This window comes from Arvicola amphibius, chromosome 2 (genome assembly GCF_903992535.2).
Source record: "Arvicola amphibius chromosome 2, mArvAmp1.2, whole genome shotgun sequence".
Lineage (NCBI taxonomy): Eukaryota > Metazoa > Chordata > Mammalia > Rodentia > Cricetidae > Arvicola > Arvicola amphibius.
This window is the reverse complement of record NC_052048.2, coordinates 130,651,320-130,668,519: the sequence shown is the minus strand read 5'-3', so window position 1 is coordinate 130,668,519 and position 17,200 is coordinate 130,651,320. Positions and strand designations below refer to the sequence as shown.

At 42.5% G+C, this 17,200-nt stretch overlaps 1 protein-coding gene across 2 annotated transcripts in view; it reads left to right on the top strand.

Moving 5' to 3' along the window:
* Nucleotides 1-17,200, top strand: part of Babam2 (BRISC and BRCA1 A complex member 2) — a 381,270-nt gene that overhangs the window by 231,710 nt on the left and 132,360 nt on the right. Inside the window, exon 7 of one of the 2 annotated variants that reach the window (XM_038320567.2) lies at nt 9,184-9,419. The exons of the other annotated variant lie outside the window; for it this stretch is intronic. Coding sequence (XP_038176495.1) covers nt 9,184-9,419 — 236 coding nt within the window. The remainder of the gene's footprint in view (nt 1-9,183; nt 9,420-17,200) is intronic. 2 annotated transcript variants of the gene reach the window in all.

The following is a 17,200-nucleotide window of genomic DNA, read 5'->3' as shown; positions in this document are numbered from 1 at the left end:
AGGAGTTGGGCTACACTTTCCCTGAGATTCAGTCCCAAGAGATCTGGACTTGAACACCATCACCAGAGCCCAGGTTCCTGGCTCCCCTTATGACTGTTGGGTGTGGCTCTTCACAGATATGCTAGGGCAGTGGACCTGCACGTGACACTTGGAAATCACCTTCCTAGGTCATAGATGACTACTTAGTACATTAGACACCAGAAGATAGCTAGTCTAAGCTCTGGAGCCTTATAATAATAGTAATTAAGATAATGATACTTTGTACCGCTCAAGTGTCTTTAAACTGAGGGCCTTAAAGTACCATATTAAACAAAGTATGCAACACTTTGGCAAGAGAGGTCAACGCTAAGTTCCTCACTTTTCCAGATTTAAAGCTAAAGAGGACCATAAAGCCTAGCGTAGACACTTGGATAATGACACAGTGACTTGGAAAGGGAAACTCTCCCTTAGGCTTTAGGTCGGGGACGGTGGTGATAAGGTGGCGGTTCTCTCGGTGTTGCAGAGTCCATCTTGAGGGAAAACAGCCATATTTTATTGCTCTATCTAATAAATGCTTTTAATAACAAGAGGTGTTTGACTGGAAAACACCTTGATTTTTCTTGCTGACATTTCTTGGTGCTAAGCCTCATATTCCTTCTGGCTCTTTCATTTGCTTTCCTTCTTTAGCTTACTTTACCCATTTGTAAATCTTGCTAGAGCAGTGGTTCTTAACCTGTGAGTTGTGACCCCTTTGAGGGTCAAAGGACCCTTTCACAGGGGTCACCTAAGACCATCAGAAAACACAGATATTTACATTTAGATTCATAACAGTAGCATAATTACAGGTGTGAAGTAGCGACAAAAATAATTTTATGGTTGGGGTCACCACAACATGAGGAACTGTATTGTATTAAATGGTCGCAGCATTAGTGAGGTTAGGAACCACAGCTGTAGATTCAGAGAAGTTTCAAAACAGCAACTGCAGACTTCTTGAAGACCTCCACTCAGACCCCTTTATTTCACAGGTTAAAACCTGAGAGTATTAAATAAATAGATTTGTTTAGGTGCAGATGGCCCAGAAAGTGTGAGTGTGTGGGGATGCGGGCAGGGACTTCTAACAGAGCTGTCCTCTGTGTGCTGTCTCTGCAGAGCATATGAAATGAGGGGATGAAGTAGAGACTCCCTGAGGCCCTTTAGTTTTTTCTTCCTGCTTTTCTTTTATATTACTTTTTGAGATCTTGACTTTGGACCCTCTGATGTTTCCTGTTAATCCTATTAGATATGCTGCCATTGCCTTATCTGTAGTCTTCGTATCTCTCTCTCTCTCTCTCTCTCTCTCTCTCTCTCTCTCTCTCTCTCTCTCTCACACACACACACACACACACACACACACACACACACGTGCGTGCTAATTACTTAGTCCAGAAAACCAGAAAAATACAATTGAGTAATTGAATACATTAAAAATAATATTGAAGGTCAACACCTTCAAGTACCAAAAAAAGCAAAACCAAAAACCACCTAAATTGAAATATTAAAAAAGAGCCAGTGAGATGGCTCAGTGGGTACATTGAGTCACAAACCTGGTGACCTGAGTTTGGTCTCTGGAAACTGTGCAAAGGTGGAAGGAGAGTGCCTACTCCACCAAGTCTTCCTCTGACACCCACACATTCTCTGTGGCATATGTGTGCCGCCCCCTCCCCCTCTATCTCTCTCTCTTTCCCTCTTTCAATCTCTCTCTCTCCCTCTCTCAATCTCTCTCTCGGTTTCTCTCATGCACACAAAGAGTAAATAAAAATAAAATTTTTGAAAAAGGAAGAAAAGGTAATTGGGCCATTCTGAGCATTGGACTTGCCATTTGTGTCCCAGTTGCTTCATCAGCTGTCTAGGTGGGTAGTCCTGTACGCTCAGAAGTTGCAGACTCCCTCAGCTACCGGTGTATGTGCAAGTAGCATAGCTCTTGAGTGTAACTTAGAGGACCCTTTGTGTACAGATAAAAATGAAGACGGCAGATTAAGAATTTGAAGAGAAGTAGACATGGTGGCCCATGTAAGCCCAGTACTTAAAAGATGGAAACAGAGGATCAAAAATTCAAGGTCGGCAGCATAATGAGTTTGAGGCCAACAGGGCTACCAAAGACTTAGTTTCAATAACAGCCACCTGTTTCGGAGACAAGGACAATACATCCGTCTGTCTGTCTGCAGAGCTGATGGAGCAGCCATTTCCTTATGGAGCACGTGTACTTTAGAGTACAGGGTGATAGGCGTGGCAGATGTGTGTGGTTGCTCTTCCCCTATACTAAGGTGGCTAAGTTCCTGAGACAGTAAACAGAAACATGCTTGGCGGGTAAAGGGAAAAACCATACGAAAGCCTTCTGTTAGCAGTTCTTGTTCACAACACCTTCATCCTGTGCATCTTCAGTGGGAAAATAGAAACAAATATTTGTGTGCTGAGGGACAGGTTCTGTAGATACTGGTCTGGGGGGTGGAGCCAGGGAGCATTTCATCCGTCTCTACTCCATGGACAGGGACAGGAAGTTCCCCACACCAACCACCAGGTGGGACTGTCAGCCACACGCAGCTCAGTTGCTGTCTCCCAGAGCTTCCTGCTCCCTCATAGGCTGGGGAGGAGGGATGGAATGGATTGTTTTCTAGGTTGTTATTCACAGCATGAAATGCTTACATTCCAGGTAAAATATCTGTCTCTGTTATAGTAGGTCATTTTATTATGCTAGACATAACTCTTCTGAGAAGAAAATAAAAGTGATTTGATTATTTGCTAATAAAACAATGCTAGTTATTAATAATACTTTGTGTTTCTCCTCTGGTGCTCATTCAAACCTCACCTCCTCTGTAAAGCATTGTACATTTCCTTCCTGTCTACCAGGCGAAGCCTGAAATGTCCCTTTCTGTGCTCCTAGGTGGCTATGTCTGCCCCGTAAAAATAGATACCCTATTGAGTTAAAATGATTTTCCTGTGTATGCATCCCTGCCACGGACTGGGAGCTTCTCGAGACCACATATTATTTACATTTCTCTACCAACTGCTAACAGCAAAACCTGGCGGGTGTTAGTCACAGGTTGTAAGTATTTGTGAATTGTAGTTTTTCATAGTGTATTTAAAGAATATTATTAATAGTTCCTGTGCAGTCTTCCCCTAGAATATAAATAGCAGTTTTCCAATAAAATAATTAATTTTAGAAGCCTTTTAGAAAGGGGTGTTTACCTTAAGCAGAAAGGGCTGTGCTGTTAACTGAGGATGTGTGAGACTTCTCGCTGTAGATCTACCCGGCGCAGCTGACGTATGGGACTTTGTGTGTGGAGTTTTAATCTTGTGATTTGTTTGAAATACAATTTTATTGTCTGAATTGAAAAAAAAAGACCCTTTATCTTCAATGGCTTTACGTAGCTTAATGACATCGTTGCATACCCATAAAACATTTCTGTATTCAACTATTTTAATTGGAACTTTATGGAAAAATATGACTCATTCAATTCCATTGATAGAACTCTCTTTTATAGCCAACTTTATTTGAATTAAATTGGTTCTCTCTCTCTCTCTCTCTCTCTCTCTCTCTCTCTCTCTAACTACCTCCCCTTGGTTTTTCAAGACAGGGTTTCTCTGTGTAGCCTTGGCTGTCCTGGAACTCTGTAGACCAGGCTGGCCTCAAACTCGCACAGATAGCCCAGCCTCTGCCTCCCGAGTGCTAGGTTTGAAGACATATGCCATCATTGCCTGACTTTGAAATATATTCTCAATAGAAACAAGTGCACTACAATTTTTACACTTCTGTGGAAATGAATATAACATTTACTTGAAGAAAATGTTAGTCTTTTTTCCTTATAAAACAATATCCTAGTTATTTCCCTATGTGTGGAAATTTTTGGTCTTCCTAATCTCAACTGGAAAAGTTTCTTCTCAGCAACTTAGAAAACTATGTCATCATCTTCAGCAAACATTTATCAAGTGCCTCCTATGGGAAGGTCATATTCCCAGTCCCGTGGAAAAACCCCATGTATCCAAAGGTGAGACTTCTGCCTCACCTGGAGAAGAGCCTTGATCCCTGGACTCAAGAAGAGGGGAATCTGAGTTTCTAGAGACCCTGTTTTTAAAATGCAGCCATCTATTTTGTTTTATGCTCCCTGAAAAACTTGGTTTCTTTTTAGCCTATCGCATGTGAACCTGTAGAAAGGCAGACTTCCATGACGGATGACTCTGATGGTAGTAAACACAGCTACGCTAAAGGCAGACGTCAGATGCCCCACCATGCCCTCTTACCATGAGTGCACAAATTCCAATTCATTCTTTCTCTTCAACAAACTAGGGACGTGACTGTGGAGTCAGAAAGGCCTGGGTTCTAATCTCAGGTATGCCCCCTATTGATGAGATGGTCACGAACGTGTCCAGCCATTCAAGTTGCTCTCCTCCCTGTCAGGAATGTCCTGAGAATAATTTTACAACAAACCAGAAAGATAATTGTCACAACCATAGCAACAAGTTAGCACCCTCTCATATCAGAGAGCAGAAGATCACTTGAAATCTCAGTAGGTAAAGGGCAGAAAAATAAGATCTTTCTTCCAGAACAGGATGGACAGACCTAGAATGATAGCCACCTTCCCTAAGGATCTAAAAAATTCAAATAAACAAAATATCTACATCAGGATTAAATCATAAAGGTAATAAAACTACAAAACTAAATGCCAAATGAAGAAGGTCACCGAGGGGGAGAATGGAAACCAGAGCTGAACAGGAAATGTGAGTGTGGAGTGCACGCTGTTCTTACCAGCGCGGCTGGCCCTCTGGTCTCAGGATGGTCCTAGCAGGTAGCTTTGGTCCTGGATCTCTGTTCTTTTGTCACTGTTGCTAGGAGTACCCCTCTCACGGTATTTGTATTCTCCATTTCTTGGAATATTCTGTTCTCTGTCTCAGTTACTTAGAAGTTGTGATTTGTTTGTTTGTTTGTTTGTTTATGAGACTGCCCCACCCGAGAAGTCACAGTCTTCCTCTTGGACCATTATAAAATATAGCATAATCTGGCCTGAGACTCCTGCTGCACTCAGGAATTCTTGACAAATGCGGCCTTTGCCTACGTTATTGATATTTTTATTGCACAATTTACATTTCAGATTTTTTACACGAGGTTGTGGAAGGATTTTTAAATTTAAAAGACAATTTATAGTTGGCAGAGCTGTAAATTTGTGTTCATTCTCATTACACGTTTCTGCCCTTTCCCTGTGTGAGGCCATCGCGGGCCTTCAAGTTGTCTGGCAGCCTCGGTTCTGCTTTGGTGCATGCTTTATGATCTCATTGGTGCAGAAAGCATTTTTGTGGCACTTAACACATCAGCGGGGCTCTCTTTTCACTCAAATGGCCCGGGAAGAAAACATTCGCACTGAAATCCCTCCATTCTGAAGGAATTCCTTTAGGTCAAGGCCTTCAGGGGTTTGTTTTTAAAGAAAAATCTATAATCCATTAAACCAGCATTATTAATTGCCTATCCCTTGCCAGACACTTGCTGGCACTGTTCAGAGATTAGCGTAGGATTTAGAGAGCAAACCAAAGATGTCCAGGCTCAGGAAGATACAGTCTTCTGGGAGAGACAAGCTCCATGAGCTCTGTCCTGTAGGAGCAACTCCAAAGTATAGGAGCTGAGCAAGCGGGCTGGGAGATCCATCTGCTAGAAGTTCCAGAAAGGACTCAGGAAAGGAAGGCATCTGCACAGAGCGTGAAGGACAAGGAATCTTTGTTCCCAAGCGGTGAATGAGAGAGTGGGCATGCTGGTCAGAAGGGACATCGTACGGACTGGGTATTACAGCAGGGGCGTCCTAACATATTCAAGATTCTCTGAGTAGAACATTATGGGTATTTAATCGTGAGTGGTCTTAGCTACAGTTAAAGCACCAGAACCCAGTGAGGTTAAAGGTCATCATTTAGAAGGGCTTCATACTCCCAGGAAAAAATGCATAAAATGGCTGCATGTTTGAATGGGTTTTTGTTGTTGTTGTTGTTGTTTGTTTTGGGTTTTTTTTTGGCTAGCCCTATCCACAGAGGTTAGCCAGTACTTGCACCATGATTCCACCAATAGCTGGTAGCACTCTGGGTCTCTCAGTCACTCACCCCACTGTCTTAGTGTCTTTGGCACACTGTGGAGAACATTTTTGCGGTGCACTCAGCTGCATGTGTCGGTCTGAGAGGCTTCCCTCAAGGGAACCTGCTGGTGGGCAGCTCTGTCCAGTCACCACCCATCTCTAACGTGCGGGGCACAGCAACATTGGTGTGCCATCCTGGATGGTCCTCCATGATTCCTGTTCAAAGTTAAACCAGATATTTGGTGGTTCTTTGGAGGGCACAAGAACTGGCATCTGGCACGTGCAAATTACACACACATTTATTAAGTGGAAATGGAAAGAGGTGCACATTGTTTCACTTTCCTCTGTTTAATTTTTTAGGCATGGATAGGTGGCATGCAGTAATAAATCAGGGAGTGTGGGTAAGTGAGCAAAGGCTGGGATACTTTGATGAACGGTTGTGTGAAGCAGAAAGAGCCGGTGGTGAATGGGAGAGCTGGGGATGTACAGATACTTGTGGTCTGCGTGGAGGTTGTCAGCATACAGTACGAGGCTCTGCTTTTCACATTAAAAGATGTAACATCATTTAGTCAGATTTCTACAAGACACTGCAAAGTTAAACTATGCCATTCTCTGTGAATTTATTAATGCTCAATGATGCTGATTGCAAGGGTTTTAGCTGTGCACAGCCGGCTTTCCAGCAGATTCTTTCTAGAGGGAGGGCACATAACTGAGAAATTGTTGAACCCAGCCAGACATCTCCAGGGAATTACAGGAGGCAGTGTTCTTTTCAAGTGGCTTACACGGCATGTGAAGAATGCCGCTGTAGAGCGAGGACACATGCCCAGCCATTTACCCTTCGAGGGAAGGAACTCTGGTTGGCGCTTTCTTATTTGGAGTTGCTGGAATGGCAGGACTTCTCCATGGCCCCTCGTGTGCCTTGGGCATATAGGGGTCCAGGTACCGGAGACCCAGTGTTCCATTCAGAGCTTGAACCACTTTCCAGCACAGACGACTATAAAGCTTGGAATTGGAAACATAGGCAAAAGCTGGGCTGGGTAGAAATTAGATGCAGGCCTCAAAGAAATTCCACTTTTATTCTCCCTTTACCAGAGTCTTTGGTTTGGCCCAACCTACTCCATTGTCATAAAAATCCTACTTCATTTTTAACTCTGGAGTGGTCAGAACCTAGACTTTCACCTTTGAAGCAAAGGTTAGGCAGAGCTGTGGTGGAACTGTGCATGACCTTGCCCTGAAACTCTTGAGCAGTGCTAGGGCCGGGCATCCCAGAACAATATAAGGCAGGTAGTAGGTGTGTCCTTCTGGCACTTGTCCACTTCAGTTTGCAAGTGCCTTGCACAGTGGCTACTTATTGCCAAGTGGGCACAGCTGCAGCTCACTTAACCATGCGTTTATCAAATGAAGCTCTAGCTGCATTTTGTAATTGGAGTATACTGAGCGATGAGATCTTCATTTGATTTAGAGCCAGAGATGGATCTGCTAGGTTTGGGAATAAGCATATGGACATCTTTTGTACAGTTTCAATTTCTTTTTTAAAATTTATTTGTGTGTGTGTGTGTGTGTGTGTGAGAGAGAGAGAGAGAGAGAGAGAGACAGAGAGAGACAGAGAGAGACAGAGAGAGACAGAGACAGACAGACTTGTGGGTGCAAGTGCCTATGGAGGCCAACAGGGCATTGGATGCCCTGAAACTGGAGTTACAGGCAGTAGTGAGCTGCCTGGCGTGGGAGCCAGGAACCAAACCCAGGTCCATTGAAAGAGTGGTACATGCTCTTACTTACTTACTGAGCCATCTCTCCAGCCCACATGCTTTCCATTTCAAATGTCATATACTAGATTATATTGTCGCCTGCACCTCATTTGTATAAATTTGAATCTTATTTACTACAGCCATCTCTTTAGCCAGTTGCTAATTCCTAGAATAAAGACCAATGACTTCAAATGAAACCTTTTGAAATTTGTGGCCAGACAGCTCAGAGCCGTAATCATTGACATGGGAACTCTTTAGAAATTTGTAATGTACTTTGACCTTTGTGGTGCTCCCTGAAAAGGTGGTTAGGTCATGGACAAGAAAATATTGTGTTTGGTCTCTGACCCTTGTGCTTCATACTTGGATAGTACAGATAAGTAAAGGCCACTGTGATATGCTCAGCTTCTGTAGACGGACACCTGTGAGAAACTAGATCTTGCACAAATGACTAAAGCCGCGGTCACACAGATATGAGTCTGGATGCTCCCTCCAGCACTTAGGAGCAAAGTGATTCTGGACAGCTTCCGTAACCTCACGCAGCCTCAGCGTGCTTGTGGAGGTAGACTTAAAGAGTCCTGGTAAACGGTAGCTCTTGCCAGCTTGGGCAGCTGCACGAGGCCCCTTGCGCAGGGCTGTTACGCAGATGGCCTCCTTCTAGCTTCCCGTCAGGAGCTAGGTGACTTCCTTCCCTGCACAGCTATCACGATGCAGTTTGAACATTTGATTTTTTTTAAAGCATCTCGACTGAAGATGACACTGCATCGGTGACATTTTGATAGCTGTCATTGCATGGTTTAGTTCCAGCATCTTTCAGCACATTCAGAAGCATCAACCTTTCCATGTTGGGGCTTCTCCAGCAGCAATTATAGCCACAAGTGAAGAAAAGCTACGCATGTTCCCCTAAAATATCATTGAGATTTGTGTCATAGGCCTCTGGTGACAAAGACTTCTTTAACTGCTAGATGTCAGCTCTCCTCACTCCCTCAGACAAAATTAAACCATGGAGTAACCATTCAATCCATAAGTGTGAAAAGGGGCTTTCAATAGTATTTCTGTAGAAAATCAAAACAGGTAGCAAATCCCTTTACTTAAATGTGGTATTGTGGGTGTGCAGACAGGGAGATGGGGTGGACAAGCACTGGCGTCGGCCTTGTTGCCTAGTGAGGTGGCTCTTTGCTCTCTCCCAACACTTCTACTGCTCCTCTGTTTGCCCCACGACCTTCCTCTGAGTATGAACTTCTATGAGCCAGTGAGTCCTCCATCCAACTCAGCAGGTGGGCCAAGATGGGTTTATAATTAGCTCTCTTGACAGCCCCAACTGGCCGCTCTTAAAATAATTCGGGTAAGTGTGTCCTCTTGTGTTACAGGGATATGCCAGTAGCCAGCTATCTGCAGAGGCACTGGGTCCGGAGAGCTGCTTGCCTGTGAAAGGGGAAATGAGCAGTTTCCAGAGCTTGAGACATGTCACGGCATTTGACATAGACTGCCACGGCTCCTCGGTTCCAGGACATCAAGACGTTGATGTCCACTTAGGACTGGAAGCGAAGTTCTGGGAAAGAAATATAAGGCAGTCACTTCAGCCTGATATTTACCAAATGCCAAGGTTAGACGTTAATGCCACTTGAATAATGAAAAAAAATGTGTACATTGGGCCTTGGGAAAGGGGGGCTCATCAGAAGATAGAGCAAGGGAAGCTGTGGCCCAGAAGAAGGATCGGGGAAGGCAGAGTCCCCTGTGGCACGTGCACTCTGAAGAGTGAAGCTAGTGTGCAATGAGCTGGGCTGTAGGAGCGGGGCCAAAGGTCTCTGAAATCCTTTGTGGCCAAGGGTCCAAAGTGATGTGATCTACTATTGTGGGGATAAGAATTGAGGCTATATACCCCTTAAAAAGTCACTACCCACTAGAAATGGCTATATTGTTTCTGCCTCACTTTGCACTGGGCCACACCATGCACCATGCACCACTTCTCCACTGGGGAGGCAGGAATAGCAGGTGGTACTCCAAACTGGAGGATTTTTCCCAGAGAGTTCTTTTCTTACTACACATGCCAGGGTACACCTGGCTCAAGAAAGCAGACTCTTTACATTTGTTATTTAATCTCTTGATCCCAAGGGTCATGGGACAGATAGTGACTTCTGTGTAAACAGTCAGAGCCGGTAGTGGTAGAAATGTGTGCACACAGAGCCAGGCAGTTCCACACATACGCTTGGTATTTGCTTTTCTGTGTGGTTTCTGTTATGTCAAATTCAAGGCAGAGAAAGTTGCCCCCACACCCCTCTGCTGGAGTGAGTGAGTGAGTGTGCTCTGGCCTGCAGCGGGAGAATTTCTGAGCTGTCTGGGCCATAGAAGCACAAATAGAAACCCCGGGCACATAAGGACACACGCAGGCCACAGAGTCTGTGAGCGGCTCCATCAAGTTCCAGTGAACAGATGTTTATCCCACAACGTTTTTCCTCTTCTTGGGGTTTGTCCAGTGCATTAAAGGAAAGAAAGAAAAAGAAACCTTAAACTGTTTACACTAATTATGCCCCTTTGCTGCCTTTGCTTGTTGTATTTTGCTCTTTCCCTTTTCCCATACATTAAGAGCTCTTCGTGTGAGGAAATTCTGCCCAGCTGCTTTTGGGAACAGACCCTTCCATAGCTTAAACTGGGAACCCTTTGTTCTTGGATCTGAGTGGAGCTCAGCTTGCCTTGTCACGTGTGTGTTGGTGCGACTTCCCAGAAGTTTATAGGCTTTTTCAACCCATTTCCTTCTTACCCCAAAGATAATCTGCTTCCATGACTTTACTTCAAGTAAACAACTCCAGATCCCGTCGTCGTTTCGTTTCTCCCTGCGGCGCAGTCAGTATTTTATGTAGCAATCAGCTATGAAGCATGTGGTTAAGTTTGGTGCGTTCCATGCCACTACCCTAGCTATTAAAATATAAGTCAAACCCTTTCTTCTGCCCCTGCATTGTTCATGTTTTCACTTATTTTTTCATTTCCTTTGTTCAAGAAATATACATATATATTTAGCTCCTGCTGGGTACCAGGTACTGCTCTGGATACAAACGAGTCTGCAGTAAGTAAAACCAGACGTGGTCTTGGCCTTCAAGGAATTCCCATTGTAGTGAGGGAGAAAGGCATATAAAGAATTAATTACAATTCAAGGTGATACAGTCTATAATAGTAGGGTATTCAAAGTTCTTTGAGGAATGGCAAGGGTGTAATTGGCTCTGCCCCAGGCATCAAAAATGACTTCCCAGAGTACTTGTCATGTGTGTATTCTAGATATAGACCAACATATATGGAAAGAACATGTTTGCAAAATGGTAAATAGGTCAGAGGGGCAGGAACTAGGATGCAAGGGATGGAGATAAAGCTGGGAGGCAAGTTGGGCAGCGGCCTGAAGGGTATATCTTATAGAAAAGGCAAGGTAAGAGCAATGGCAACTTTTCAGCAGAAAACTACGCACTCAATGTTTTGAGCTTAGTTGTGTTTGCTTAAAATCCATACGCTGTGGTCCCACTCCCAGGACCTCAGAAAGTATTGGAGATGGGGCCTTTCACTGGATGTTCAGCTAGAATGAGGCTGTGCTTTAATCGATGGGGTTGGGGTCCTTAACAGAGAGAAAGTTGGGAGGCAGAAGGAGAAGACTGTAAAAACATGTTACAAAGGCACATCAGCCAGTCTCAGATCTCAGACTCCACCCCTGAAATTGTAGAAGATACAGTTCTGCTGTTTTGACAGCCCAGTCTTTGTGCACTTAGGTGTAAGAGTTCTGAAAAGTGGATGCACTCAGGTTTGTGATTTGTAAAGGTGAGGGATTGTGCTGGATGCTGGCTTAGGATGGGCAGTAATGAGGTAGAGGAAGCAGGAATAGGGGGCAGTGGCAAAGGTCCGGGTTGCTGAGGGACTATATAGTGACTTATCATTTTAACCAAAATAATGAATACCATAGAGGGGGAGTGGAGAGGAGTAGAACCCCACACAGTACATTTAGGTTTAGATCTGTCTGGTTTTGCTTATATCTTGGTGGCTGAGCTTTTTGAGTGGTATGGCATCAAAGTGAATTTCTTTCCTGTTGGCCCTTGCTTGAGTTCTACAGCAGGAGCGATGTTTCCCTACTGGCTCTGTTCCTGCTTCACATTAGCAGGCGTGGCCGTAGCTGCATCCTTCCCGCTTTGGCCACTGTTCCACTGGGAGTCATCTCCTGCAGCTATAGTTCTCTCTAGTTCAAGTCCTGGACTAAATAATGCCAGTCCTGGGCTGCTTCTCTGCCTCTTGTTTCTTTAACCCTATTTACAACTTCAGAAAAAAAAATCCCTTCAGTAGGTTCTGTTTGGATGCACTATCTCTTTCTTTCCCTAACTTCAAAGTGTCCCCTTCTATGGGGAGGTCTGAGACAGGTGGGAACTTATGATGACATGTGGGAAGAGTCTTGAGTCTGGATATAGATCTAGTATTATGTAGGTGAAGTTTGAATCCTTTAGTTGTCAATAATACAGCATGAAAAAGGACAAGGGTCATGGGTAGAATGCTGGAAAAATTAAATTATCAGGGATTATGTTTTTTGTAGCAAAGTTGAATTTCACTTATATAGTCTTTAGTCTGGTTATAGGAATAGAATATCCCTGCTAGTTACGGAGAAACCGAAGTTTGCATTCACGTTGGCACATACCTGTAAGAGCTGAGGCAGAAGGATCATGTGTTCTAGTTTTCCAACCCAGCTTGAGGAGAGAGAGAGAGAGGGGGGGGGGGTTCTTGGCTTTGATTTTGTCATAAAGAGGGGACTTGGTATCTAGTGAACAGTGGATCCATTCTACAGACATTAATAGCATAATAAAAGATAACATTTTAATGTGTCCTTAAGGACCTCAGAAATATTATTAAGAACTGTGTATGTTTCATTAAAAATTACTTAAAAAATACTTCTTAATGAAATTTACTAAGTACTTTTAGATAGCAGTCCTTGGTGGCCAACACTTACTTACTCTATATATTCCAAAATAATAAACCCTATCCTACGTATTAAATTGAGACAGTTGTAATGGTTGTATGATAATTTTTCATTGTGGTATCATTAATCTGTATTTCTATATCATAGGTGTCATTATCTTCTTATTATTGATGATGAAACCAGCACTTAGAGAAGTCAGTAATTTTCTCCAGACCACACAGCTGGTAAATGTCAGAGCCAAAGTCTTGTGTTTATCTGAACAAGTGAGGGGGTTTCACTAATACTTAGACTTTCTTGGACCCCGTCCAGAAGCTTTTGTTTGAGAGCTCATGGAGGCCAGCACAAAACACTTCCCCTGGAAAGGGGTTGCTGTGGGCAAGGCATAGAAGATGCCTTTACCGAAGGTGTTGGCAAGCACTTGAACCTGGTGTTTGAAAGACCAGAATTGATATGTGGGGCTATCACGGGTATCCCTTCTATTCTTTACGTAGTAGCAAAGATGTAATGTGCTAAATATTTTAGCCAGAAACTAATTTTCTTAGATGGCTATCCCTTGCTAGTCTGCATCACATAATTGGAGTGCTTTTGATGTACTTTTGCCATTTTTATTTTGCAAAGCAATAGCCTGATACTTGAAAAATTTTGCATGTCCCCTGCTGTGGTGTCATGGAAGGTCTTATGATCTGTCTTATATGATCAGCATCACTCCTGGTCACTGTGCATTTTCCTCTTCTCATTCCTCTTCTACCTACCCCCTTTTGAGGTTCAGAGGGTAAGGAACATTCAAAAAGGAAATGTGTGTGACCTGTGTGGCTCCTCATTACCATTCCATCCCGCGCATTATTCTGAAACACAAGAAGCTGAGCTCTGAACATGTTTCTAATCTCTGGGGTGCACCATTCTGAGTGGTTCATGGTTCCCAGTCAACCCTTCAGAAGTCGGGGAGGTAGTAGTGTCTTCAGTGATTTCCCCTCATGTTCCATCTGGGCACAGATCTGGCCCTTTCTGAAGGCCCACCATAGAGAGCCTCTGCCCCCAGGTCAGCCAACCCACCCAGACTTTCTGTGTGAACTGCAGGGTCAGCCTTCCTCCTCAGCCTTCTAGGGCTACATCTCAGGAGGTTCTTCCTTCTGTAGTGGAGCTCTGAGCAGCAGAGTAAAGGACAGAGCCCTGCCCCAGTCTTTGGGCTTCTGACTCCACTGCCCACTAAGGACGGGTGTATTCATACTGCTTTTCTTTCGCATCCCCGGGTGGACTGGGGGTAGTTTTAAAGGTGCTTTCCTGAAACACCTTAACAAGAGTTTACTTCAAGCTATGCTAACAAGAGGAGCCTGCGACATAGTTCTCTAATTATTACTGTAGGTGTCTTTGATTAAGAGGGGGAAATGGCTTTCTTTTAAAAAACATTTTAGTCTAAATGTAGCGAATATGATGACATTGTTTCTTGTTTAACTATTCTAGATCAGTTGACAGAATCTGTTACAAACTTTTAAATGGTTCCTTCTTTCTGTTCCAGCCAGGTTGATAGAATTCTATCCTGGGCAGGTGATTTTAGCTGGCAAGAGTGTATTCATCTGTCATTGTGCTTTCTGACCTGTTCAAAGAAAGACTGCAAAGATCCGGTAGTGAGACATTAGATGAGAATGGTATGACAGTCCAGCAGAACCCTCTCAGCACTGAGAACAAGAACCCATGGCCCAGGAACATAGTTATAACTTAAGACCTCCCAAAAGTCTCCGTGTAATTTTAAGACTTAATAACTTCAGAAGTACTAAATACTTTAGAGTTTCAAAAACACTTTGAACATTTAATTACTTAACTTTCTTTTATAAGTGTTTCAGTTTGCAAATTTTGGTTGAATTTTAATTTTGTCCTGCTCTAGTGGACAAGTGTCACAGACTGAAACAAAAATTAAAACTAAAATTGAAAAAAATCCATGGGTTCTCATCTTTTGTGGAAATAAAAGCAGAACCTCTTTACCAAAGCAACATATCCTTAGACCCAAATTTTGAAGTCATTAAAACAGAATTTGGGGTGACTGTCCAGATAGTGAGATGTCTCTGTAATTTCTACAAATTTCGAAGTTGCTTTTAATGCATTTCCTATTTACTTAGATAATACTATAATCTTCTGTGTTCTTTGATGGAGGTGAAGAGAGATAGTTATAATTATATTTTTCCTTAATTATGATGAAAGATAAATTAGATAAAAAAAACTTTAGACTCAGAAGATTGGATAGGTGATTCAGTATTTTTCTTATTTTGCCAAATGTAAATGGAATAAATATTTTAACTATAAAAAAAACTAAAATTGAACTAACTGGGATTTTGTAAGTTGTGTCTATTTTATAATTTCGAGCACAAAAAATACAGAACAAAAGAGAACTCTAACATAGTTCAATGGCAGAGTGCTTGCTGCATACCTATAAGGCTTGAGTTAAAACCCCAGCCTAAAAAGAGGGAATTTTTTTAAAAAGTGACCTGCAAGGATGGCTCAGTTAAGTGCCTACTGCACATGAGCATGTGAATTCAGGTTCTCAGAGCCAAGCATGATGACATACGTGTTGGTGTGCAGGGACACTTAGTTCAGTGAACTCAAAGTTCATTGGCCAACCATTATAGCTGATTTTGAATTTTCAGGTTTAATGAGAGAACCAGACTCAAAAACAACAACCAATACCAACCTGTGATCTATATATACACACACAAAGCATGTATGTCTGTCCCATGCACACACACACCAACAACGCACTCTCCCACACACAGACAGGCAAAGGTGATGACGATCTATAAGGGAGATTTTTAAAATAGCATGTGCTAAATATTCATGTCCACGTTGGAAGTGAAAAGGAAAGACTGAATATCAAAATTAATAGTGCTTTTTTTGGGGTCGTTGGGATTAGGAGCTGTCTAAATTTCTCTCTTTGCTTTTCTCCACTTGCAGTTTATGCAGTGAACATATACTATCTATTCATAAAAAGCATTAAATACTTTAAGGCATAAAGCCAATATTTTGACTTACTCTGATGCCCAAAGTATCACAATTACTGTGTATAAAAAGCTAGAATTATTAACTCCCAGCCACCAGTTGCCATTAAAGTAATGAATTTAACTACTCATGCAGAAAATCAAGAACAATTATGATATAAAAAACATTACTTCCTAAAATAGCTAAAGGCTATGCTCCATATCTTTCAGTTTGATCGATGATATCACACTTTAAAGGTTATTTTTAGTTGTTTACAAACTAGAATAGTATCATATGTGACTAGAATAGTATCATATGTGACATGGAAGGATATTTTTATTATTATTTTGTATCTTATCATTCTAGAGTATTAAGCAAAAATTTATGAGTAGAAGCTAAAAAGGAACAGATTTTAACTTTGCAAAATACCCATTTCTCTCTCATGCTTTTAAACACTTCATTTTTTGTTTGAGACAGGGTTTCAAGCAGCCTAGGCTGGCCTTAAATTCCTCATTATCCAGCCTCCACCTCCCAAATATTGAAATTACAGACTCTTGCCAATATACCCAGCTTAAACATGTTATTAACTAAAGACTACCAAACAGATTAATAGATGCACACATTAAAAATATTTTTAGAAACAGGATATAAAGGAATATACACTGTAAAGTGCACTTCCTTCAGTTCACAGCACAAAGGCAAGCCCATAGTATTGAGCATGCACAGGTGTGCTTACTGCTCATTACTTGTTTGGTAGGGCGAGGTGAGTACAAGTGTCTCAGTGAACCTGCTCCTCCCCAACACTATGGCGCAGAGTTGGATCCATTTTAACCCGCATCGCTCCGTTGGATGTAAACTTGCAGTATATTTGTTTCACCAGATCCATACTGCTGCCCACGGGTTTTCTTTCAGTGTTACCAAGCTAACAATGACTCTTTTTACATGGCCCGAGGACCACGATTATTAAGTCACACCTGTGAGCTGATGAGAAGTGATGCTGGGATTCTCATATGCTAACATGCTTAGCCGTGTTCAGAGTGCTTCCTCATGTATCACTTACTTGATTTATTCTTTAGGATAATCTACCTTCTTCTGAAATGGTCATTTCTTTATTTCTGGAAGTGGGCAGTTCTTTTGTGCCTTATGAATTTGTCATTGGTGATTATAGACTGGCTCTCCTAAGTGAATTCAGCAGTTGGGATATTTAATAATATGTCAATGAAGGTTGTACATTGGATCTTATTGCCTTCAGATTTTAAAATCATTTTTTTCTCTTCTGCTAACCTCCAAACATTGTCTGTTTGGGGTGTGTGTGTGTGTGTGTGTGTGTGTGTGTGTGTGTGTAACTTTAGAACAAAGACGTCTTAAGTTTTTATGTGTTGATGTTTCGACTGCATGTATTTCTGAGTACCTTGTGAGTGCCTGGTACCCATGGAGACCAGAAGAGGGTGTTTGATCCCCCAAAAGTGAGTCTCCAT